Here is a 26,145-nt window from a genome sequence, read left to right as displayed (position 1 = left end):
CTGTGGAAAGAAGAGAAAATCAAAACATGTCATGATCATCACTTCAAGTCAATGCATTCTGGTACAAGGTTGTTTCTACTGTCCTGAGAGGTCCTCTCACAATACCATGGCGTGAAAAATGTTACTATGCTGGTCAGTGACTAGAATACAAAAGCTACAGGATAACAGTGGCCTACAATGGTTTGTTATGTGGACCTGTGCGAAGAACATTTTAAGACGACCTTGACTCACATATGTTGTCAAATTTCTTCTCATACTTAGGAAATGTACTGTATTTTCTGGCTCTGTGTCCCTTCTAAAATAATGGCGCGTACACACTATCGGAATTTCCGTCAGAAAATTGTTTTCGAGCATGCGTGATTTTTTGCACGTCCGAATTGCATACAGACGAACGCATTTTTGGATAGGAACTTTTCCCGACCGAAAAATAGAGAACATGCTCTCAATCTTTTGCTGGCTGGAATTCCGCTAGCAAAAGACAGATGGAGCATACACACGGTCGCATTTTCCGACAAACAGCTCTCATCGGAGTTTTGCTGGCAGCATATCCGATCGTGTGTATGCGGCATTAGACAAAAATTCAGGATGTAAGACTGTAAACATTGGGAATAAATTCAGTCAGGCTTCATGGGTGATAGAAAATGCCTACAGGTATGGCATTTGCATTAAGCAATATTTCTACAAACAACACAGTGGGGGTTATTTACGAAAGGCAAATCCACTTTGTACTGCAAGTGCACTTGAAAGTGCAGCTGAGGGGTAGATCTGAAATGAGGGGAAGCTCTGCTGATTTTATCATCCAATCATGTGCAAACTAAAATGCTGTTTTTTATATTCCTTGCATGTCCCCCTCAGATCTACAGCGACTGCACTTCCAAGTGCACTTTCAGTGCACTTTCAAGTGCACTTGTAGTGCAAAGTGAATTTGCCTTTTGTAAATAACCCCCAATGTATTTTAAACTACTAGTGTCCCTTACCTTCATGGGCCAGTTTATGCAAAAGGTGAATTCAGCCCTTCATCATACAAATTAAACTTCTCTCCCTATATGCCCCAACTGAAGAACACATGGGGAAATACATGTGCCATTATGATAAAACCTTAATCTTCAAGTCAGGAGAGGTTTAGATTTACTTTAAGGAAAGACAATGGCAGCAATCCATCTGTTAGAGGATAGAATGATTCTGAGTGATTTAGCTGTGCACAGGACCATTTCGCATTGACCACAAAGATGTCTACTGGTGGTATTTTGATACAATTCTCGAATAGTGCTTAGAATGCAGACTTACTACTAGCAAACATTATTTTCCAAAGTTTTTTTTGGCCCAATATGTATTTTTTGTTCAGCTATCACAAATTCCAAACCTTACCTATCAAGATGCCACAAGATTGGTTATTTTAACCATGACAGATCATGGTCAGTGTAGAAGAGTGATTATAAGATTTTTAGCACACGCCAGACAGGGCTGGCTATATTATCGTAGGTTCTATTTCCTATTGGATGCACAGTGGCCAGTCACGCAGCAGTTTCTCAGTCTCTTCATTAAATAAACCAGCAGAAAGTGACTTTTTGAGATTTATTGTTCAGGAAAACCTGGATATTGAATAGGGTTAGCCTTTGGATACTCCAGGACTAGTGCAACTTTGACACAGGACTCTTTGTAATAGCAGTTAACCTTCTCCAGATAGTCCTCTAGAGTAGAAGGCAGAGCTTCAAGGGGATCCCACACTGGAAACAGCCCTGAGCCACCAATCTGGAGCAGTCTCTCAAAGAAGAGGTAAAGCAGCATCAATCACTCTCGGATCTCTTACTCTATGGCTTCTACAAGTCAAAGTATACATGAACGCCTCCTTCCAGCATAAGTATATTCCAGATCCTTGACAGACTTTCTCTTGACCATTCTCCACACTTTAGCAGTAGGCCTCAAGCTCTCCATGAGCCAGGGCCCCAAACAACCTCCTTCAGGCCTCAGCAAATAGCCCAGGAGGGCAGACAGCCCCCTCCAGACTGGGTCTCTCTCCACCAATGCAAAGGACCCTGCTGATCTAGGCTCCAGAGTATTTATGCACACCTCAGTCACCCTGCTGGTCACTCTCTCGACCATGGATTGGCTGAGGTTGCATGAATATTCATCCCAGGATCTGCCTCTCCCAACCCACTATATTCCAGAACTTACTGGGATGTAGTCTGAGGTAGGTGAACCTGCAGGCAGCAGAGCCCAGAAAAGCCAGCAACAATCAAACTCTGCTGAACTGGCTATAGAGGAGCCAAAAACTAAGTTTACCAATGCCCATTAGCAGCCAGAATAAAAGGGCACTACAATATAGGAAAAAAGGGTTTCCTGTAGAATATAAGGGAAGGGTAAATAATGAGAGTAATCATTTAAAGAACTTAATCTAATTGAACGTCAGGATATTTTTTTTCAAAGGAGCAGTTGAACTAGCTAAGTTCCTTGTACAAAAGTTCATCTTGTTTGTTTTTTAAACATTTAATGGTTAAGAGCATCAAATACACTCAATGCGTTTCAGGGGAAAAAAGCCCCCCCATCTGCAGGGCCTGAGTAGTCATGGCAGAAAGCACTAGCCTTAACACAGTTTCCCTACTACATCCTGTTATGATTAACATAAACTGCTCAAGCCCTGGATAAGGGGAAGGCTTTCTCCCCTCAAAACATGTTGGCTGTATCTGATGCTCTTAACAATTAAACATTTCGAAAGGTCCTTCATATCAAATAAACTCTTGTATCAGGCACTCCACCTCCAACAATCTACCATTTGGCAAGTGTTTCCTTTGTCACTATTAGAGAGGTAGCAGCCTAGGACCAGAACTGGGTTTACCTATATTATATTTTAATCTCGGATCTGCTTCCTTGAAGGAAAAATCACTTTATGGTAGATCCATCGGAACCAACTTTCACTTCTGTAGGTCCAGAGCTATCTCACACACATCTTGCAAAGATGGAGGATTATCATGCAATCCAGGACTCTAGTAGGATGTAGTACAAGAGTTCAACAAAATGTGTTTTTTGCAGTCATGGTGAAAGTCATATCAGTTGGATTATCCATGTATGTCATATCAGGCATGTAACATGCCAACTTCAATCATAAGTTTTACATTTGTCTTGGATAGGTTGAAGGGTTAGAACCTCTGTCAGGTTTTAATTGTCACAAGTGATCCTATTGAGGGGGATTTCCCTTCAATTTCCTGCAGGACAGGAAGTGTTGTTAAAGCTCCCCAACACAGACACAAGCAAAATCAGGACACTTTTTTTAGCATTATGGGTAAGGGTTAGAGATTTTAGTGTTTTTATTGTGGTCTTTGACCTCCTGTCTTGATGACAACCATAACCCTCATTACTCCTAGAAGTGTCACTGGGACAGGAAATGAAGGAGACTCATTGATATGGTCAATTAAATAAGTAATAATCTGGCATTTTAACTTTTTCCCTTTCCAAATGACCCAAAACAAAAAATATATATATGATTTTGCTGGAGTCAGGCCTTAATAGAAAGGACCTTTACAATAAACTAGATCCTTTTAGCACTTGCAATGGCTGCCACTTACTTTCTGTATCCACATCGTGGATACCAACTGACTTTGTGTATTTCACCAAATCTGACAGCGCCCTTGAAAGCTTCATTGTCTTCTTTTGCCTGTTCATCCTAAGAGATGAAAAAAAAGATTATTCATTAGCAAGTACAGGGTTTGAAAAGGTTGATAGAGCAGAAAAATACAACAGATGATGTGTTTATACCTGCTGTAATGTAGAGATGTTCTGGCCAAGCTTCCCTGCTGTTCCAAACTATCATCACCTTCTTCTAAACTTGAACATTTTTTAATACGTCCACCTTTTTTCTATAGCAAAAAAAAAGAGAAAAAAAAACTCTGTTTAGTTGTGTGGCACCCTCTAGTGTGCTATTAGCGTGAGTGCAGGAAGATTTTTACACCGCACATGTTTAAAACATGTGAGTCTTAATTCAGGGTTGGATGACTCATGCAGGCAGCTCTCTGGTGTCTCCCCCTGGTTTTGGGAAGTTGGAGAACATTCTGGAAGCTGGAGGATGGAGGCTAGGAGGCTTGTTCTGCATATTTAGAGGAACTTAGCCAATCCCCAGGTGGTGGGCCTGGCAGGGGACTAAGTGAGCTCTTAAATATGAATGAGTCATGTCAGCAGGAGAGTCAGGTGGAAGATGGAGTGCTGAGGAGACTGTCGGTGGCCCTTAAGGCGAACCCCCTATTCTGGGAGATTGGGGTGCTCAGCCTCAGGCGGGCTCAGGAGCTTGCCTGGGAGGATCCTGACAACAGGAGAAGCTTGGAAGGAGTCTTCCCTCAGAGGCAGTGGGAGCAAGGATGACAGTGTGAGTACTACAGCACGGTGCAGGGACTTACAAGGGAAGAGACTGCCATTCAAAGCAGGTCTTTATGGAAGATAGCGGTGTGCTTAAATCTTCTGTAACCTTGCCCTGGGAGATCTCCAGAGAGTCATTTGGCTAGAGTGGTGAAGAAGAGTCAGCAGGAGAGAGCGGTGAAGAAGAGTCAGCCGGGGAGAGTGGTGAAGAAGAGTCAGCTGGGGAGAGTGGTAAAGAAGAGTCAGCCGGGTAGAGTGGTGAAGAAGAGTCAGCAGGTTAGAGTGTTGAAGAAGAGTCAGCCGGGTAGAGTGGTGAAGAAGGGTCAGCCAGGTGGGCTGCTGGAGAAGAGTCAGCCAGGTGGGCTGCTGGAGAAGAGTCAACCATGTGAGCTAGGTGGGCTGGTGGAGCAGAGTCAGCCAGGTGGGCTAGCATTTCCTGCGGTGGTATAACTTGGATCAGTGTCTAAAAGGGAGTTGTAGGTACTCCATGATGCAGTTTACAACACTTTGTGCTACTTCCTAATAGGGACTGAGCGTTCCTAGCCTGTAAGGGGCTGTTCCTGATCTAACAGAGACTGTTAGCTACTAAAAGAGGAATCAATTGGAGTTGCACAGAGTAAAGAAGAAGAATCAATTGGCGCTGTATATAGGGAGGAAGTTGTCCCTGATTTTGTTGCTATCACATTGGGCCACCCTCATAATTCCTATCCACTTCCAAGTTATTACCCCACTAAAAAAATAGAAACAAAGCTCAAGGACTCTTCACAGTGTTTGAATGAAAGCTGAAGATGTTGTGTTCCTGGCTGTGTCATCTGCAACCCCTATGGGGGTAGACAGGTGAAACAGTTTTATTCATTTCAAAACCTTGTTCAATTCATACTGAGCGAAAACAAACTTTTCCTTAGAAATGTTGAAACTGGTACAAATTATTGTGAAGGAGTATTTAAACGGCTAGTCCCACTCAACTTACCATTTTTGGTAGCTACAGGACAGTTAAACCACATTACAATTTCTTATATCAGAACACCATGTCACACTAAGGATCTTACTACTGACGAAAACTTGCCAGAGGCAGTATCATTCCTCTGCCTGCATGCATCACTCTCCCGCTGGCTTGAGGAGGAAAGCAACACTTTCACCCCGATGACTTTTGCAGTGTTTTTAGCAGTTGCTTCCTACACATTCCAGCAATTCTGCTGCTGGGGAATTCTTGCTAGAGATAGGATTGCTAGTTTGACATGGCCCTATTTTCAAGTTCCTGGGTCTGAAGGCCTGCTGTGTCCATAATGGGGGGGGGGGCAACCACCTTGCTAAAATTTGTATGCATGTTCTATTATGGAGGGTGCATGTGATCAGCACAGAGCCAATCAGCACTGTTCAGACAGAGGGTCAGGGGTCCTGCAGCCTCGTAGGACAATCAGGGGAGAATGAAAACTCCTACAAGCTTTAACCAGACACTGATAGAAGTCACAAGACTGCTCTAATGGCTGATGAGAAAAGGTATTTAGCAGTTTATATTAACTGAAACTATTGCATTTCCATGTTCTGTGTACTGTGGGGACCAGATATCGTGAATGTAGGGGTTTAGCAACACTAACCTATAAAAAAAAATGTTGTTACTATGACATTTTCATATACAGTGCATTAAAAGTCCAAATCGTTGTCTTTCCCTTGTTCAGATATTTTATATAATCTATGATAGACTACCCCTAACCCTCACCTTGTGCTTAGAAAAACTTCCCATCAAGGAACGACTGTGACGCTTGTTGGGACTAGGCTCTTCTCCAGATTCCAGCTCTTCCTCCGTTTTACTCTGAAAGACAGATATCCCTATGTTAGTCTGGGCACATGCAACATTTATCATTTTATGAAAGAAAATTAACATTTCATGGCTAAATGGATTAATTCTGGAAGTAAGCACAATGACAGCAGTGCTGATAGCTGGTGGCTTGGCAAACTTTCTACACCATAACCTACTTTCTGGTATCATCCAGTTCAGTTTTCACAGAAAAATATTAAACTAAACTCCAGCTTCACCTTCATTCTTGAACAGCTCTACAGGCACCACTTCTATACTAAAATTCCTTACTCCGATTTCACTGCACACTAAGAGTTTCTCACAGTATGCATTAGCAGCTGCAGCAAGTAAGATAGAGCCTGCGGATTTTCTGGCTAGAGGGCATCCAGAATCATCCTAGCCCTTAGCTACCCCATCCTGACTGGCTGCCCCTGGCCTAACCTTTTCATTGATGTTTTTGGTCATGGAGACTCAGTGTCACATATGCGGGATACCACAGCTTCCTGTTTTCAGACACGTTTCTGCACCCTGATTAAGAGGGGCAGCCAAGTACATACAGTATTTCTCATAAACATTCTGTAGGTTTTCCAAATGCTGACAATATTTTATAACAGTTTAGCTCAGAACAGTCTTGATTATTCAAGAATCCACCACTAGGGTGCACTGTGGCTTTTTAGAATACTGCTGCCGTATCATTTCATAGTCCCCTCTTCCTAGGAACAGTCCCTATAAGGGAACCAAAGCCTTTAGTCCTTCTTCCACAGCTGTCACCCATATATTCCACTGTATATATTGTACTATTTATCTATTGCTAAAATGTTTATGATGCTTTAAATTTTACGTAAAATCATTTAGGTAATAACACATTTTCAGATACTAGTATAAAAGGAAAATAATGAGGGCTTTAAAATATAACTTCAAACAAAAACTTTGCTTTTGTTTATTTTTATTTTTTAAAGGAAAACTATCTGGAAGCTGCCATTTCTGTTTTGAAAATGCTGGCTGCTAGACTTTCACGCTGATCCAGCGAGACACTGATCTGGGGAGATCATACATACAGAATACAACATATACAGGGAATTAAATACAGCACACAGAACATAAGAAGTGGTACTGTGCAGGGTCCATACACCAAGAATTTGAACATATATGGAGAATGATGCCCAGCATACAGGACAAGAGAAGTGCTACTTGCTTAAAGTGTTTGTTACCCTAAAAAAAATGGATCCTGTTCTCTTAAAGCATGTTCTACAGCATATTGCTTGTGCTGTGTAATTTGGCCCCTTGTATAATCTAAAATACTTGGCTGATCCTGCCTGGTTCAGCCACCCCCCTGTAAACTGACCACAGTTTATCATGGCTGCTGAGCCCTGACACCATGGTCAGTTTACATGCCTCTGTCATCCTCAGCCCTGCTATGTCCTCCTCTGCCCCCTCCCTGCCTGTCTGCTTTTACCAGTTCCGCTCTGCTCCTCGCCCCTTCTGGCTGCTATAAAACCTATGTTTATATCATACCATCCCATCTGTTAAATAATAATATGTGTCCCAGTGTCTGTGCTGTATAAAAAAAGATGCCAATTTCTACTTTATTTTAGAATGTCTCCTGGCACTCACGTGACTGCTTGTCTCTCGCCTCTTCTCCTCCCCGGGTGATGTCAGCGGAAGTGCTTGACCCCTCCCCCTGTAGTTGTCAGCCCGGGAGAGGAGAGAGGCGAGCAGTAACGTGAGCGCTGGGAGACGCTCTGAAAGAAGGTAGAAATCGTTAAATTTTTTTATACAGCACAGACACATATATTGTTATTTAACAGATGGGATGGTATGATGATAATATAGTGATGTAGCCAGGAGAGGACTACGGTTATCAGATTCTGCAGACTTGCCTCCTATCATTCCAGTTGGCTCCTATGTCCTCCTAGTGCTGGGCTCAAATCACTGACATCACGTTCTGAGCATAGAAAAAGGCATTGTGAGAGCTGTAGTCTTCTGGGTAGACATTGCTGCATTGCAGAACGGACTATGGACTACATCTCCCAGCAGACCATCTGCCTCACAGGAGAATTGTGGGAAAGACTATAAAGGGATCTGCTAACCAGGCCTACGCTCTCTTGCCTACTGGATCCCACCGTGTGAGCATCACGCCGCTGCTGTGAGAGGAGATTGCGGCCTATCACGCAGCACCCAGCCGGCAGCTCCAGTCCCAGCGAGTCCAGACGTCGCTCACTTGTAGGAAGACACCCCGCAGTAGTGCTGAACATCGTGGAAACAGCCAGTTCGCTGAGTTAGCAGACTGATCGCCATCTGTACCCATCTGCAGTAAGAAGAATCATTTGATCGCTCTCCTGGGAGGTTACCGAGATCTATCAGGATTGGTAAGGGGGCCTATGCCCGCAGATTCCACTACCTTATTAAATACCACACTTTGAACACTGCGCATAGGTGACACCCATTTGGATTACAAATAGCTTTGTAAATACCAGGATTAGGTATTCTGCCTGTCTATCATCATTTTCTACAGTAAGGAATCATTGCTTTATGAGCTCCAACTTTGCGAAGATTTTGCAAGGCTTTGCTTGTGGGACATGTTGTTTATTGCTCTTAAGAGGGGACACTTCGCTTATAATCACAGTACATTATCTCTCATTAGTATTAAAGGTCTTAGGAGTCAGCTCGGGGTACTACTTTAACACAGGAAATATTAATGTGTATCCACAAATAGTTTTTCCAAGGTATTCTATTGTGACAGTGTTTATTGTTGTTTTTTGTCATTATCCACTGTTATTGCTGCAAGTGTTATTTCAGCCAAGTCTTGGTTACCAGCAAGATTTGGCTGACTAATCCTTGATTTAAACCTCTCTTCTCAAATAAGTAAACTAATAGAGAGTTGAAATTTCATGTTTGTGTCTGTCATTTAAAGGTATACACATGTCTGAACCTAGAGTTTCAGAGGGATTGGAGAGTTCACAGGGTCATGGCTGCACAGGAGAACATACATTATCAAGCAACCCCCAAGAAGGCAGTGCTACAGTGGCTTTACAACCACTTTAAGGACTGGCGCATAGCAGATATACTGCTACAGGGTGGCCCACCTGTGCAGAGTGACATATAGATTTGTGATTCTGCACTTCCGCCTATTCCGCCACGGCCTGCTTCTGCTGCGATTACTCACATCAGAAGCCGATCTTGATGTCCGCTGGCATCTGACGATCATCAGGCAGACTCACAGAACAGAGATCTGTCTATGTAAACAATTTATTCTTATTTTTGGATTTCAATACAGTTTAAATCTAAAACCAGTGGTGGCCGGTGGTATTTTTTTTGGGGGGGCGGCAAATGGTGCACAGCCCAAATCCCCCCCAGTCGGTTATCACCCGCAACACTTTCCCTGTGTCTCCTTCTCGGCAATGTGGAGGTGGTCTCACCGTGCGCGTCCTCCCTCGGCCAATAGGGTAGCTTCTCCTTTCAGCCAATCAGGAAATCGGCCTTAGGACTATTCACTATTGTCACACAACTAGGTGGGCTTTGGGCACACTGTTCTGCGCCCTGAGCCCACCCTTTTTTGAAGCCTATTAGACTGTCTGGCTCTAATCAGGTGCTTAAAAAAAAAATCCCCCATTGAAATCCATGCGTCCGGCACCCTGCATGTAGATCAGGGGGCCGGACACATGAATTGGGGGGGCGGCACCTATACACCCCTAACAACGCACGGGCCCCCACTGTTTAAAACAGAAAAAGTAAAGTTTACTCAGAAGAAATGTATAGTCATATTGTAAACCAGGGGTCACCAAACCTTCTAAACAAAAGACCAGTTTATTATCCTTCAAAATGTAGGAGGGCCAGACTATCCACAGCGGGGGGTGGAAATTTTCCGGGCATCAGTGGAAGCATACGTCAACACACTTGGTATTAGGTAGAGGAATAGTACACCATCAATGGGAGAAATAGTCCCCCATTGCTGATGCTAATGGGAAAAATGGTGCCCCATTGTAAATGTCAGTTGACAGAATAGTGCCTCGTATCAGTGGGAGAATAGTGCCCTAAGGGCCAGACAAAGACAAGCAAAGGGACACATCCGTCCCCTGGGCCACAGTTTGTAGACCATGATTATAAACCATAGACAAAAAGCTTCTATAACCTGCAACAGTCTCCTTTGCAAATCACTTCCCTGCAGCTGGGAACAAAGTTCTAATCAATGGGGTTTGTGCACGAGGACAGAGATATCTGATGGGCAGAACTGCATTTTGTGTAATGGCTGGTGGCACTTATGCCCAGAACATCATTGGCCCACTTTGATTGGATTTCTTTTATTCCAAATTCCAAAAGTAAACAGCAGACAGCTAAATAGCTTATCACTTTCCATGTATATTATTGAGTGTTCACCTGGAGACTGCCATTAACAGGATCATTAGCTGGTGCTAACACAACCCAAATCCTTACAATGGTTCTAACATGTGCCAACATTAGAATAAGCAACATCACATCAGATACTTTACCGATAAATCCCTTTTTAATCAAATATTCCAACAGAAGCTCCGGCTCTTTGTGGGCAATGCCGCGTTTCCATCAGGGAGTAGTACATTAAGCATTGCATATTGTTTTAAAACAAAGAATAATGAGCCCTTAGATCCCTGCATGCCAGGCTATTCAAAGAGCTTAGTGCAGCTCGCCATGCTAACTAACTCAAATGTAAATTCTGCATCTTAATAACCAGCTCTTAAGTAGCTTAATTGCTAATGAGAAAGAGAGCGGGGAACGTGGAAGTAAGGTAGATGAGATGTCTGGTGTCTGATTGATAAAACCCGCGTGAGTATTTTATTACATCATGCTACCTATTTGTGGATCCTGAGTACTTTAATTCAAGCTATTGCAATTAACTTTGTCTGGCGTTCTCTGACTATATAGGAAGATAATTTTTTCCCCTGTTCTTGTATCAGGCACATTTTTGTCTGCTGGGAGTGGTAATTGCCAATTTATTGTGTTCCAATCTCAAGGGTACGATGCTGGCTTGTTCTGAATATTTAATCATCTTGGTGTCATACAACAAAAGAAAATTTCATAGGGGTCTATTTTTGGCATTGACATTAATGCCAGTCATTAACATGGATGGCTGTTGACAGTAAACTGGCTGATTACTGAATATGTTGTGTGAGCATGTTTGATGTTATCTTACATTCTGAACTTTTACTCCATCTACAATTAGGTGTAACCTGTAGGAGTTGGTCAGTTATGATCTGTTTTTTTAGGACAACTTCAGTTGACCCAAAATAATATATTTATTCTCCAAGAATTATCCATACACATCCACTACTTAATGGCCCTGTAACCTATTTTTCATTAAATTGTTTCTTGCTGTGGAAGGTACTTTTTTGAAGTTAATACTTACCTGAATTTCTGCCATTCTTCCATTTGTTTGGAATGAGCAGTGTGTGTTATTTGCTATCATGTGCGCTACTCTATGCACACTGAACATCCCATAGTCCATCTCAGTAGTGAGTGATAGAGGGTGGATACGTTCCTACATACAGTGGGACCTTGAGACCAAATGTAGCCACTCTCTAACAGGAAGTCTGATCACAGTAGCAACAAAAATAAATTTTGCAGACGGCTGAGAGCAATGGAAGGTACTTTTTTCGAGTTAATACCCAAATAAAACATTTTTTTAAATTTGCGTGTTACTTTTTTCTGTAGAGTTCAAAGCAACAGTTTTATCTAAATGAGGTTCCATCACTTTGCACATCCAGGGAAGTGCCAACCTTTCTAAAAAATCCATTCTCTAGGCCAATGATGGCGAACCTTGGCACCCAAGATGTTTTCAAACTACATTTTCCATGATGCTCAACTACACTGCAGAGTGCATGAGCATCATGGGAAATGTAGTTCCAAAACATCTGGGGTGCCAAGGTTCGCCATCACTGCTCTAGGCTCTTAATTATACTTGCAATCCCAGTGTTTCCAGATTGTTTCACCGCTCTGCATCCTTAAATCTTTACAGGCTCTTTGTTGGCTGGTGTCATAGCTTACACAGGTTCGATGAGGTTATGGCCACAACCTTGCATAACAGAGTTCAAGCCTGGAAAATGGCTGCTCAGACTGGTTATTTTGTGGGGCTCTGTTGGAGTAGCAAGAGAGAGTGGAGAAGGGGAGTATAAAGTTGGCCACACATGGAGTGCATTTTGACAGGTTCTTGATGAACCAGCCAAAATTCAAGCCATGGGTGGCTCTGTCTGCACCCCAACTTCCTTCAATATAAGAATTGAAGGAGCCAGGTTGAAATTTGTCAGCCAAAATAAAAACAAAGAAAAGGCCAGAATTCCAGAACTTGCAGAAGACACTGCACTTGCAGTCATATGTTTTAACATAGGCACAACGCTTCACTCTCTTAATATCCTCTTAAATAAATTATAGAAGTGGTAAATTGTCCACTTTATATAGTTACAGTACTTTAACCACTTGCCGACCAGCCGCTGTCATTATACTCGGCTTGTTCCTGCGAATCGCTATAGCTGTACGTCGGCCCTTTAACTGCTTCAGCCCCGGAAGATTTTACCCCCTTCCTGACCAGAGCACTTTTTGCGATTCGGCACTGCGTCGCTTTAACTGACAATTGCGTGGTTGTGCGACGTTGCACCCAAACAAAATTGACGTCCTTTTATTCCCACAAATAGAGCTTTCTTTTGCTGGTATTTGATCACCTCTGCGGTTTTTATTTTTAGTGCTATAAACAAAGAAAGAGTGACAATTTTGAAAAAAAAAACCCATATATTTTTTACTTTTTGCTATAATAAATATCCCCAAAAATATATAAAAAAAACAATTTTTTTCCTCAGTTTAGGCCAATATGTATTCTTCTACATATTTTGGGAAATAAAAAAAAAAAAAAAATCGCAATAGCATATATTGATTGGTTTGCACAAAAGTTATAGCGTCTACAAAATAGGGGATAGTTTTATGGCATTTTATTAGCAATGGCGGCGATCTGCGATTTTTTATCAGGACTGTGACATTATGGCGGACACATCGGACATTTTTTAGACAATTTTGGGACCATTGTCATTTATACAGCGATCAGTGCTATAAAAATGCATTGATTACTGTGTAAATGACACTGGCAATGAAGGGTTTAACCACTAGGGGGCGATGAAGGGGTTAAGTGTGTGCTAGGGAGTGATTCTAACTGTGGGGGGGGTGGGCTACTAGTCACATTACAGCGATCACTGCTCTCGATGACAAAGGGGGAAATTCTTCCGGTCCTTAAGTGGTTAAATCAACTCGTTCTTTGGTAAAATATGTGGTGCACACAACAATGATGCTTGACCAATTTACTAGGCGAGTCCTCCCAGTTGTGTTTTTTCCAATATTTGGATTATGTGATTGATGCTGAGCCAAACGACTGTAATTTCTACCACGGTTCACATGCAGTGGTACCCAGCTGATCTATTAGGTTAGCCTCCCTATTTATGGTTCTATTCTATTATATATGTTCCCTTGTATTGATGCAATGACCCTCCCATTTAACCTCTCATTATACCCCACATGTGTCTGTGGTGTTTTCTATAATGTTGATTTATAGCTTAAAGAGGCCTTTAATTAAATAAGCATGAATCCCTTTTTTTTCATAGACTTTGCTCATCTTGTTTACCATCTTAGCTTTTTTGTTTCTTAATTTTTTTGTTTTTGGGTTTGCTTTGTATTTGTTTTGGCGTTATGTCTTTTTTTTGTGTTTGACTTTGTTTTTATATTTATTTATTATTTCTTTTGTTTTCAAATTAGATTTTGTATTTCTTATTTGATTTCTGGCTGCAGGTAGCTTTTGGTTTGCATGATCCCGGTCATTGCTGCCTTAGTGCATGTCTGGTCCTGTTTGGCTCTGCTGTGGCATTTGCAAGCATGTGTGGGGCCAGGATGGGCCAGTTTCGGTAACAATTTGGGCACCAACGACCACCTATGCACGGTTTTCACACGAAAAGGCTGCTTTTGACCACCAGTGACTTTTCTGGTGTGTGCATTTCAGACAGGGCGTTAAATTGGTCGTCAGGCAGGACTCTTAGCCAATGAAAGCTGGTATGATCTGTTATGTGACCATAATGGATCCCATGTGGCACAGGCTTTTCTGCTGGTAAGTCTTCCAGGAGGAGGAGCTCTGGATGCTCTTTTTGTGGTCATGCAGACCACCATCTCCTCATTGTTCTTTTTTTAAGAGGGACAGTTACTGACATCTTCATCTTAAATGTGTACATTATGAGTATCTTATAGACTTTTGTGAACATATCTTTAAGGCACGTATTTCAGTGTTATATATTTGTAGATTCCTTGTTCTATATATTTAACTTAGATTGATGATGCTTTGCCAAGCTCCAACAGATATATTTAATCTCAGTCCTGAAGAGGCAGACACTGTCTGCAAAAAAGGCGGAGAAATGAGAAATCAGTTTGTGAAAAAGCAAACTGCCTAAGGCAATGCTGTTGTGTTCAAAATTGTTTGTAAAATATATTGTATGCACATATATGCTTATTTTATGGATGTATGTCCACTGAGATTTAATTAGGTCTGTTAATAAAACTGTTGTACATGTATAACCCTTAGGGGTCACACAATATAATATTTTTTTCCTGGGATGAAGTACAAAAATATGTCTGCCAAGACACTGGTTTTCTATTAGAAAAGGTTTTTTGTGGATATGTTTAATATGGAGCTCACCCATTAGTGGTGTTATTGCATTCACGTGAATGAGTGTACCGCATTACATATCAGACATATCAGAGAGATAGGTCTTGATAGGCATTAAGAGAGATAGCTTCACATTCTGAGAGATAGGATTTTTTTTTTTTTTTTTTTTTTTGAGAGATAGGATTTTAGACACTATTCCTTTCTTTCTCAATTAATGTACACTTCATGGTGGGACAGGTGAACAGTGATAGCCGCCATCTGCATCTTTTAAGACCATATAGGTAAATAAGCCCAGTTATAAATCTTAAAACTGTTTTGGGTATACATATGATAGGATCATATGGGGGTGATATTGCTATCATTGTGTCCCATACATATGTAGAACGGTCTTAGCTCAGAATAATTGATTGTTTGCTATACAAGTTGACATTTATATAGATTTATGTTACTTGGAGGTACTTAAAACAAGTATAATATACACTATGCTACCAAAAGTATTGGACGCCTGCCTTTACACGCACATGAACTTTAATGGCATCCCATTCTTAGTCCGTAGGATTCAATATTGAGTTGGCCCACCCTTTGCGGCTATAACAGCTTCAACTCTTCTGTGAAGGCTGTCCACAAGGTTTAGGAATGTGTCTAGGGGAATGTCTGACCATTCTTCCAGAAGTTCATTTGTAAGGTCAGACGAGAAGGCCCGGCTTGCAGTCTCCACTTCAATTCATCCCAAAGGTGTTCTATTGAGGTCAGCGCTCTGTGCGGGTCAGCCATGTTCCTCCACCCCAAACTCGCTCATTCATGTCTTTATGGACCTTGCTTTGTGCACTGGTCCAAATTATTTGGTGAAGGGGGAATTATGGTGTGGGGTTGTTTTTCAGGGGGTGGGCTTGGCCCCTTAGTTCCAGTGAAGAGTACTCTTAAGCGTCAGCATGCCAAGACATTTTGGACAATTTCATGCTCCCAACTTTGTGGGAACAGTTTGAGGATGGCCCCTTCCTGTTCTAACATGACTGAGCACCAGTGCAGAAAGCAAGGTCCATAAAGACATGGATGAGCGAGTTTGGGGTGGAGTAACTTGACTGGCCTGCACAGAGTCCTGAACTCAACCCAATAGAACACCTTTAGAAAGAATTAGAGCGGAGACTAGGAGCCAGGCCTTCTTGTTCACATTAGTGTCTGACCTCACAAATGCGTTTCTGGAAGAATGGTCAACCATTCCCATAGACACACTTCTAAACCTTGTGGACAGCCTTCCTAGAAGACTTAAAGCTGTTATAGCTGCAAAGGGTGGGCCAACTCAATGTTGAACCCCGAAGACTGGGATGCCATTAAAGTTCATGGGCGTGTATTTTTAACTCACCCTGTAGGAATTCACATCTATGGCCATTAAACATACTTTTAGATTACTGTAATAAAGGTTTAATTTGATCTTGGTGGCCTTTGGTGCACCCTCGTCCAGTTTGGATTGAAAAATGCACTAATGTAAACGCTGTCAGGGCTGGGCTCAGCAATTCCTTCCCTGAGCTGGCCGCTCAGCTGTTGGCTAATTGCCAGCTCCTTTCTCTCCACAGTGACTCAGCTTTTGATGATCTGCTCGTCAGTCCTGACTACTTAAAGCTATCCAGCTCACTTCATCTCTGCCTTCACCTTTGGTCACATCTCAGAGACTTTCTCCTGCGTTCCTGTTGAAGAGTTGCTCGGCTGACGTCCCTTCTGGCTCCTGATCCTGCTTGCTGTACTACTACGTTGATCTCTGGCTCTCTGACATTGGCATTGTATTGACTACGCTTACTCTGTTTACCTTTTAATTATTATTAAACAAGTTTGATTAACTGTACTTCTGTCTCAGTCTGATTCGTGGTTTCTGACAGTAGGCGAAGGCCATGAATTCAGAAGATGCAGTCAGTCCACTTGTTGGTAATATTTTTTCCAGATTGGATGACCAGGATCAGTTTGCCTTGGCATTACAAACACTCCTGAGTCGCATGGCTCACCTGGAATCTTCCACAATGACTGCTCCGGTACAACCTGTGTTGCAGGCCATCCCTGCTGCTGCTCCAGTCTCTGTGCAGGCACCCGCCTCGAGTATTACCTTTATAAGAGGCATGTCTGGTTCCGCTCCGCTTCCCCAGCGATTTGGGGGCAATCCAGTTCAATGCAGAGGGTTTCTCAACCAGGTTGAGATATACTTTGAGATGCTGCCCCAGGCGTTTCCCACGGACAGAAGCAAAGTAGGTTTCGTGATATCTTTGCTTTCTGAGAGAGCCTTGGCTTGGGCAAACCCTCTATGGGAGATGCAAAAACTCATGGTCCTGAGTTACCCAGAATTTGTGGCTTCCTTCAAAAGGGTATTTGACGTTCCCGCACGCTCCGCTTCTTCTGCCAAGAGCCTTATGTCCCTCAAACAGAGTACGAGAACTGTTGCCAATTATGCCATTGAATTCCATACTCTGGCAGCAGAGGTTGCTTGGAACAATAAGGCCCTCGTGGCTGCCTTCTCTCATGGTCTCTCGGATAACATTAAGGATGAGATAGCTGCCCGAGATATATCCACTGAGCTGGAGAGGTTGATCACATTTGCCATCCTCATTGACTCCAGACTCAGAGAAAGACTCCCTTTTTACAGAGCGCTGGCGCAAGCCTCCTGTACATTTGTCTGAGCTTTGCAGTCCTACCCTTGCCTCCCTCACCTCCAATGCTTCCTGGTACCAAGTCGGTCTGTGAAGATGAACCCATGCACTTGGGCTTCACGCATCTCTCTGCAGATGAGAGCCCTTAGGAGGAGGGAGCGATTGTGCCTTTATTGTGGCCAGGCTGGTCACTTTTTGAAGTCTTGTCCTACCCGTCCAGGGAACCTCCGAACCTTGAGGTCCTGTCACGGACAGACCTTAGGTGGCGTTGTTTCGTCTCCAGTTTCCCAGAAAGATAAGCCCCTGGTTTCAGTTACCCTTTCTTGGGCTGAGTCGTCTATCGAGATACAGGCTTTAATCAACTCTGGGGCTGCAGGTCTGTTCATTGATGCTGCCTTTGTATCGAAGCACTAGATTCTGCTGCAGCTGCGTGACACTCCACTTGCCATTGAGGCTCTTGACGGGAGACCTCTACAGCCTGCCCATGTGACTCATGAGACTGTTCCTTTGTCCATGGCCGTAGGGGCCCTTCACCATGAGATAATCCAATTCCAATTATTTCCTCACCTAAGTTTCCGCTGGTTATCGGTTATCCTTGGTTACAAAAGCACAACCCTTCTTTTGATTGGCTCCATGCTGAAATTCTGTCCTGGTCGCCACAGTGCTGTGAGAGATACTTCCAGAAGGTAGCCAAGGTCCTGTGCACCTCTTCACTCTCCTCCCTGCCAGTGGAGTACCGCGATTTTAGCAATGTCTTTGACAAAGGTCAAGCCGGTACTTTGCCTCCACACCTGTCGTATGATTGCACAATTGACCGTCAACCTGGTGCCATACCCCTCCGTGGCCGGGTTTACCCTTTGTCGGTCTTGAAGGGTAAGGCCATGGAGGAGTATGTTGCAGACGCACTTTCTCGAGGTTTCATCCACAAATCCTCGTCTCCTGCTGGTGCTGGTTTCTTTTTTGTGAAGAAGAAGAGTGGTGAACTGAGACCTTGTATCGATTATAGGGGTCTCAATCGTTTCACGATTAAGAATGCCTATCCCATTCCGTTGATTACGGAGTTATTTGACTGCCTCAAGAGAGCAACGGTTTTCACGAAGCTTGATTTGAGAGGGGCATACAATCTCGTCAGGATTAAGGAGGGCGATGAGTGGAAAACTGCGTTTAATACCAGATCAGGTCATTATGAGTATCTCGTAATGCCTTTTGGCCTTTGTAACGCTCCGGCAGTTTTCCAGGAGTTTATTAACGATGTCCTCCGAGATTTGTTGCAGTTATGTGTGGTGGTTTATCTTGACGATATCCTCATATTTTCCAAGTCCCTGGAGAGCCACCACACAGATGTCTGTCGTGTGCTTCAGAGACTAAGAGAGAACAATTTCTATTGTAAATTGGAAAAGTTCGAATTCCATTGTGAACAGGTTAAATTCCTGGGCTATGTCATTTCCACTGCTGGTTTTTCTATGGACCCAGTGAAACTTTCAGCGGTCCTACAGTGGCCTCGACCCATGGGTTTACGTCCTCTGCAGCGTTTTCTTGGCTTTGCCAACTATTATCGGAAGTTTATTCGTAACTTCTCGTCTCTGGTCAAGCCCCTGACTGATATGACCAGGAAAGACGGCAACCCACAGAGTTGGTCTCTGGGGTCCATTAAGGCCTTTGAGACTCTCAAGGCTGCCTTTGTTTCTGCTTCTGTGTTGGCACACCCTGATCCTACATTGCCTTTTATCCTAGAAGTTGATGCTTCTGAGATTGGAGTTGGTGCCCTTCTGTGTCAACGTCCTAACTCTGAGCGCGCTATGCATTCATGTGGCTACTTTTCCAAGAAATTGTCACCGGCAGAGTGCAATTACGAGATTGGTGACAGCTGTTGGCGATCATTTTAGCCCTGAAAGAATGGAGACATCTCCTTGAAGGTACCACTGTGCCAGTTCTCATTCTTACTGACCATAAGAATCTCACATTCTTGTCTGAGGCTAAGCGCCTCTCTCCCAGGATGGCGCGATGGGCTCTTTTCTTGTTGAGTTTTAACTACATTGTCTCATTCTTACCCGGTACTAAGAATGTAAGGGCTGACACCTTGTCACAACAATTTTCCTCCACTTCCAAGATGGAGTCAGTTTCGCTTCCTGCGATTCCTTCTGATCGTTTTCTGGCTACGGTTCGCACCAGTCTTACTTCTCCTTTGGGTGACAAAATTCTTGCTGCTCAGGTTGATGCTCCTCCTGAGAAACCTTGTGGCCACTGCTTTGTTCCCAAGAGTCTCCGTATTGCTGTGCTCCAGACTTACCATTCTCCCAAGGCTGCTGGCCACCCTGGGAAGAATCAACTTTTTTGGGCCATTTCCTAACAATTCTGGTGGCCTAGTCTACGTGCTGATGTAACCGCCTTCGTAGCTGCCTGTTCCATGTATGCTCAGAGTAAGACTTCACGACACCTTCCAGTGGGCCTCCTACAACCCATACCCAATGGAGAGAGGCCCTGGACCCACTTATCTATGGATTTCATTGTGGAGTTACCCAACTCCCAGGGCAACACAGTTATCTTTATGGTGGTTGACCGGTTCTCGAAAATGTTGCATTGTATTCCACTCAAGAAGTTGCCTACTTCTAAGGAACTGGCTTCTATTTTTGCTCGGGAGATCTTCCACTTACATGGGCTACCCAAGGTGGTTGTCTCAGACAGGGTTAGTCAGTTTGTGTCCCGGTTCTGGCGAGCCTTTTGTGCACAGTTGGGTATTCAGCTTGCTTTCTTCTCTGCGTATCACCCGCAGTCTAATGGGGCCGCAGAATGAGCCAATCAGTCCTTGGAGCAATTCCTACATTGCTATATTTCTGACAATCATAACAACTGGTCAGACCTCTTACTATGGGCGGAGTTTGCTCACAATAGTGTCTTAAATTCAGCTTCCCGTTTGTCCCTGTTTATGGCGAACTATGGTTTCCAACCTTCTGTGTTGCCTGCCTCATTTGTTCCGCAGAGTATTCCTGCATTAGAGGAGCATCTCCGTGGCCTTAGTTCAATTTGGGCACAAGTCCAGGAGGCTTTGCGACATGCTAATGATAGGTACAGACTCCATGCTGACCGCAGACGCCTGCCTGCGCCTTCCTACCAAGCTGGGGACAGAGTCTGGCTGTCGTCTCGTAACCTCCGACTTCGTGTTCCTTCTTTGAAGTTTGCACCTCGGTTTATTGGGCCTTTCCGTATCCTTCTCAGGATCAACCCAGTGGCTTACTTGTTGGACCTTCCTCCTAGTATGTGCATCTCTAATGTGTTTCATGTCCCCTTATTTAAACCTTTGGTCTGCAACCACTTTACCACCTCGGTGCCACGTCTCACCCTGTACAGGTTGAGAACCATGAGGAGTATGAAGTACAGTCCATCATTGACTCGCGTAGGTTCCGTGGGCGCATACAGTACCTGGTGCATTGGAAGGGGTATGGTCCGGAAGAGGGCTCTTGGGTCTCATCCTCGGACGTACATGCCCCTGTCCTCCTCTGTGATTTCCATAGGCGTTTTCCCCTCAAGCCCGGTGGTCCTCCGAAAGGGAGGGGTCGTTGAGGAGGGGGTACTGTCAGGGCTGGGCTCAGCCCTTCCTTCTCTGAGCTGGCCACTCAGCTGTTGGCTAATTGCCAGCTCCTTTCTCTCCACAGTGACTCAGCTGTTGATGATCTGCTCGTCAGTCCCGGCTATTTAAAGCTGTCCAGCTCACTTCATCTCTGCCTTCACTTTTGGTCACATCTCAGAGACTTTCTCCTGCTTTCCTGTTGAAGACTTGCTCGGCTGACGTCCCTTCTGGCTCCTGATTCTGCTTGCTGTACTACTACGTTGATCTCTGGCTCTCTGACATTGGCATTGGCTGACTACCCGATCTGGTTACTGAACTCTGGCTATGTATTGACTACGCTTACTCTGTTTACCTTTTTATTATTATTAAACAAGTGTGATTAACTGTACTTCTGTCTCAGTCTGATTCATGGTTTCTGACAAATGCATATTGAGTTTTCAGTTCATTTTTGATGCTATTGCTATTGATGTTGGTATTGACTACTATATAACTTACATTTTTACAAAAATGCACAAAAAATGTAGAAAGCAAGATTTTTCTAAAATAAAACACACTTCCCCCTACTGCAATGCACTGGTGTGAAGAGCTTCATAGATTATAATGGTAACTAGTTTTCATGCACTTTTAGCACACTACGTTTTAGCACATATAAATTGTAATGATGTGGCCAGCCCTAATAGATGTATATAATATAATCATGTTACACCTATGTTAATGCTTAGGAAACATCCTGTGCCAACTGAAGGGCACCTGCATTGTTGAATGCAAAGGATACATGTTTATGTATGACTTAGCGCCAAAAGGAGCATAGGGACTGCTTGATCAACATTTTTATACACTGCCCTTGCTGTCAGCAGTTTGCGTCTTGGGAGCACATCTGCTTGCAATAGAAAAGTTGAAGCAATATGAAGTGCAGCAGTCTGCAGGTACCCGATTGCCTGCTAACAGCACATAAAGGATATGCTACATGCAGGCACAGGGTTTCATAACCTATAAATAACTGAACTTGAATCACAGATTCAGGCTGCTGGCACACAGTGATGATTATTTCAATTTACGAAAGATTTGCCAAACATTCCTAGAGCAGTCAATGCCTATCCATAATGCATGAGAGATCTGTGCTGACATGTATTAATGAGGGATGTGTTGTAAGAAGAATGATAAAATAATGAATCAAAAAAAAAAAAATCAAACCTAGGTTAAACGCCTTTACTTGACAAGTCTGTCTGGAAAATGTCCAGGTCCAAATCTGTACAAAAAGGTGGCGTAATGTACTTTTGTAATAATCTTTTTGAAATATAATGGATGGGTCGGTTCTGAAATTTAACTTGAGGCCAGCTAATACCAATCAGAAATAATAAACACACAGCAAGATCTATTGTATAACCATATGCCATTTCTAACTATACGTAACCCTAAATATGCAATTTATGATTAGTTTGAGTAACTATTGAGATATTTTATCTTTTCCAAATATTTCAGATCATCAAAACTCCAAGTAACGGTATTCCAATATTTTAAACAATGTCACCCCAGAATCTGTTATGCTGTACTCTCTTTGCTCCAGTTTGTTATGTTGTTCGGTCTATGGATTAAAAATGATTTTCTGTACACTCTTGCCCCTGGTATATACAGAATTGTGGTTATGTTTTTTGTACATTGGCTCCTAGTGTACATATCAATATTAAAATAAACTAATAAAAATCAGTGAACAAGAAAATGTCTGACCACTGAGTGATTGTAATCCTTTCTTTTCAAAAAAGTGAAATGGTGTTTCAACCACATATGAACTTTGGCCAAGTCATGGCATTCTTGATGAGCGAGCTGTGCCTGGCAATAACAGTTTAGCCACTGTCAGAAATAAAGACCTGCATCTAAACACAAGTAATGTACCGTAACTGGATTGACCTGCAATGTGACAGCCAGCAGAACACCTCTGAAGTCTCAAAGTATGTCAAGGCCTCCTATATCCTCCACTACCATGGGATGGCCAAGAGCCACCACAAACACAGGGCAGATACAGGTAGGCTCTTAATGCAATATTTCATGCACTTTTCCTCCATAGAGATTTTATTAGTAGGGTCCCATATTGTGAGCCTGTCAATTGCCCTAATATTTTACAATGCATGATGGTGTCTACGTAGTGCTCCTTCTATTTCCCTTGTGGATAGAATCAGTGTCCCAGAAACTGGAGTCATACTCATAATGACCGATTTGAGATATACTGCAGTACTGCTACTAAAATAATAAACCACCCTACAGTCAGCAATCAGTGGCTTGGGAGTCAAAAGAGACACACAGGTCCTGAAACATTTGATCACACAGAAACTTTGTGAGGGCCAAGTGTGCTGAAAGTGGAGTTTTATTTTACCTTCCATAGTTCAAAAACTTTCTAAAGGTTCCCTGCACTTCTTATATACACATATACAATATATCAACCATGTATAGGAAGGGAAGGGAACCTTTAACAAGATCTCTCTCTCTCTGTTGCTGCAGATTTGTGAGCTGCACATCCATGATGCGAATCCCCAGTTCCACCATATCCCAAAGGTGCGCTATTGCAGTGGTCATCAACTCTGTCCTCAGGGCCCACTAACAGGCCCGATTTGCAAGATAACTGAAATACATCACATCATGATATCATTTGCTGCTCAGTGATTGCAGTATTCTAGTCTGCATTTACATAGTTACATATTTAGTAAGGTTGAATAAAGACACCAGTTCATCCAGTTCAACCTGAGTGAGTGTGCATGTCTACAATTATCCCTATTTTTTTTTTTTTATTATTTAAGGTACCCATATAGTGCCGTCAATTTACACATTGCTCCACACATACATCGCACACTCACGATCCCTACTCTCAAGGAGCCCACTATCCAAGGTCCCCAAACTCACATTCATATACTAGGGCCAATTTTGGACAGAAGCCAATTAACTTACCAAGGTAATACATAAAACCTGGCCTGTTAGTGGGCCCTGAGGCTGGATTCACACCTATGCATTTTTAGTGCTTTTTGCATTTTGCAGATTTGCCCTACAGTCCATCAACCATGTTTTCCTATGGAATACGTTCTGTAGTGCAAATCTGCAAAATGCAAAAAGCACTAAAAATGCATAGGTGTGAATCCAGCCTGAGGACAGGGTTGATGACCACTGCTCTATTGGATTGAGAGTTGGTGACTGTGGAGGGCATTGGAGTACAGTGAACTCATTGTCATGTTCAAGAAACCGGTGGTGAGATTATTTGAGCTTTGTGACATGGGGCATTATTCCGCTGGAAGTAGCAATCAGAAGATGTGTACACTGTAGTCATAAAGAGATGGATAAGGTCAGCAACAATACTGAGGTAGGCCGTGGCATTTAAACAATGGTCACTTGGTACTAAGGCCCAAAGTGTGCCAAGAAAATATCCCCCACACCAATACAGCACCACCACCACCAGCTTGAACCATTAACATGAGGCAGGGTGGATCCATGCTTTCATCATTCAAATTCTGACCCTACCATTTGAATGTCGCAGCTGAAATTAAGACTCATTAGACCAGGCAAAGTTTTTCCAATCTTCTTTTATCCAATTTTGGCGGGCCTGTGCAAAATGTAGCCTCAGTTTCCTGTTCTCAGCTGACAGGAGTGGCACCCGGTGTGGTCTTCTGCTGCGGTAGCCCATCTGCTTAAGGGGGTGATGTGTTGTGCATTCAGAGATGGTATTCTGCATACCTTGGTTGTAGCCACTGGTTATTTGAGTTACTGTTGCCTTTCTATCATCTCAAACCAGTCTGCCCGTTCTCCTCTGACATCACTGGATATTTTCTCATTTTCAGAACCAATCTCTGTAAACCCTAGAGATGGTTGTGCATGAAAAACCCAGTAGATCAGTCGTTTTTGAAATACTCACATTAGCCTGCCTGGCATCAACAACCACGCCATGTCCAAAGTCACTTAAATCCACATTCTTCCTCATTTTAATGCTCAGTTAGAACTTCAGCAAGTCGTCTTCACCATGCCTAGATGCCTAAATGCATTGAGTTGCTCCCATGTGATTGGCTGATTAGTAATTTGTGTTACCAAGCAATTGAACAGGTGTACCCGATAAAGTGGCCAGGGAGTGTGTGTATATATATATATATATATATATATATATATATATATATAATTTTTTTTTTTTTTTTTTGACATAGCATATCCAAGGCAAAACTCTTAATCCTTTAAGAGAAAAGCAAACTCAAATGACTCTTGAAAAAAAATGTTCCTGAGGGTAAAAATGCAACCGAGGCCAACATATTTATTGGCTTACTGTACTTCAGTAAGGTTTCAAAGCAAAAAGCCCCTTCGTCAAGCAGATTACGGAGGTGAAGGTGTCTTGGAAGCTTGTTCTGTAGTTAGCCATTAAAGGTATTACTCTGTTACTTTTGCTATTTTAGCCCACAGATGTTCTACACTTTAATCCATTTCACAGCAAAAGCATTATAACCTTTCACCCTAAAATAATAAGGAAATTGTATGGAGAAAGGAGCCCAGCTGACTTGTTCCTCAGAAAGACCCCTAATAAGACCCTGTAGTCAGCCTCAAGTCTGTCTCAAATAATGGACGGCGTAAAAACATTCTGCTACAGGAAAGGGTATTGCCACCGAGCACATATTTTTAGCGTGTAGCTCATATTTAATTGATTGATGTGAATCTTACACTTTTACAAGTCTGATTTTTTTTATTTCAGTAAAGCCCAACTGAACCTACATTTTTAGTTATCTTCTAATAGTGGTATTCAGTCAGGCTGCATAAAATGTAACGTACGTGTGAAGTTTTTCTTACTGCAATACAAAACTTCCCTGTACTGGCACCACCCTGCACACTAGACCACTGCTCTTACACATCTAGGTTTCCAGCACTCAACCACGCCCCATGTACAATGCACCAATCAACAACGCTGGACAGGAAACATGAGCGTTTGTGATTGGAGCACTGTAGTGGGGATACATCTGATGGCTTAGGAACTAGACATCTATGTGAGAGCAGCAGTTCCGCTCTCCAGTGTGCTGCCGTGAAGCAAAGCAGCATAGCATGTGTACACCCTCATTTAGCTGTCTTTGCAGCTTAAAGTATCACAGGAAAAACTGTAAAGGTTACCCAACACCCC

General features: G+C 42.9%; 1 protein-coding gene across 7 annotated transcripts in view; it reads right to left on the bottom strand.

Moving 5' to 3' along the window:
* Positions 1–26,145, bottom strand: part of PLCH2 (phospholipase C eta 2) — a 1,074,339-nt gene that overhangs the window by 99,033 nt on the left and 949,161 nt on the right. For all 7 annotated transcript variants that reach the window (XM_073602999.1, XM_073603003.1, XM_073603004.1 and 4 more), the window contains 3 exons: positions 6,068–6,160; positions 3,754–3,854; positions 3,564–3,661 (listed from right to left, as the gene is read on the bottom strand). In XM_073602999.1, the coding sequence (XP_073459100.1) occupies positions 3,564–3,661; positions 3,754–3,854; positions 6,068–6,160 (292 nt within the window). The remainder of the gene's footprint in view (positions 1–3,563; positions 3,662–3,753; positions 3,855–6,067; positions 6,161–26,145) is intronic.

Source organism: Aquarana catesbeiana, linkage group LG10 (genome assembly GCF_042186555.1).
Source record: "Aquarana catesbeiana isolate 2022-GZ linkage group LG10, ASM4218655v1, whole genome shotgun sequence".
Classification (NCBI taxonomy): Eukaryota; Metazoa; Chordata; class Amphibia; order Anura; family Ranidae; genus Aquarana; species Aquarana catesbeiana.
This window is presented reverse-complemented; position numbering and strand designations above follow the sequence as displayed.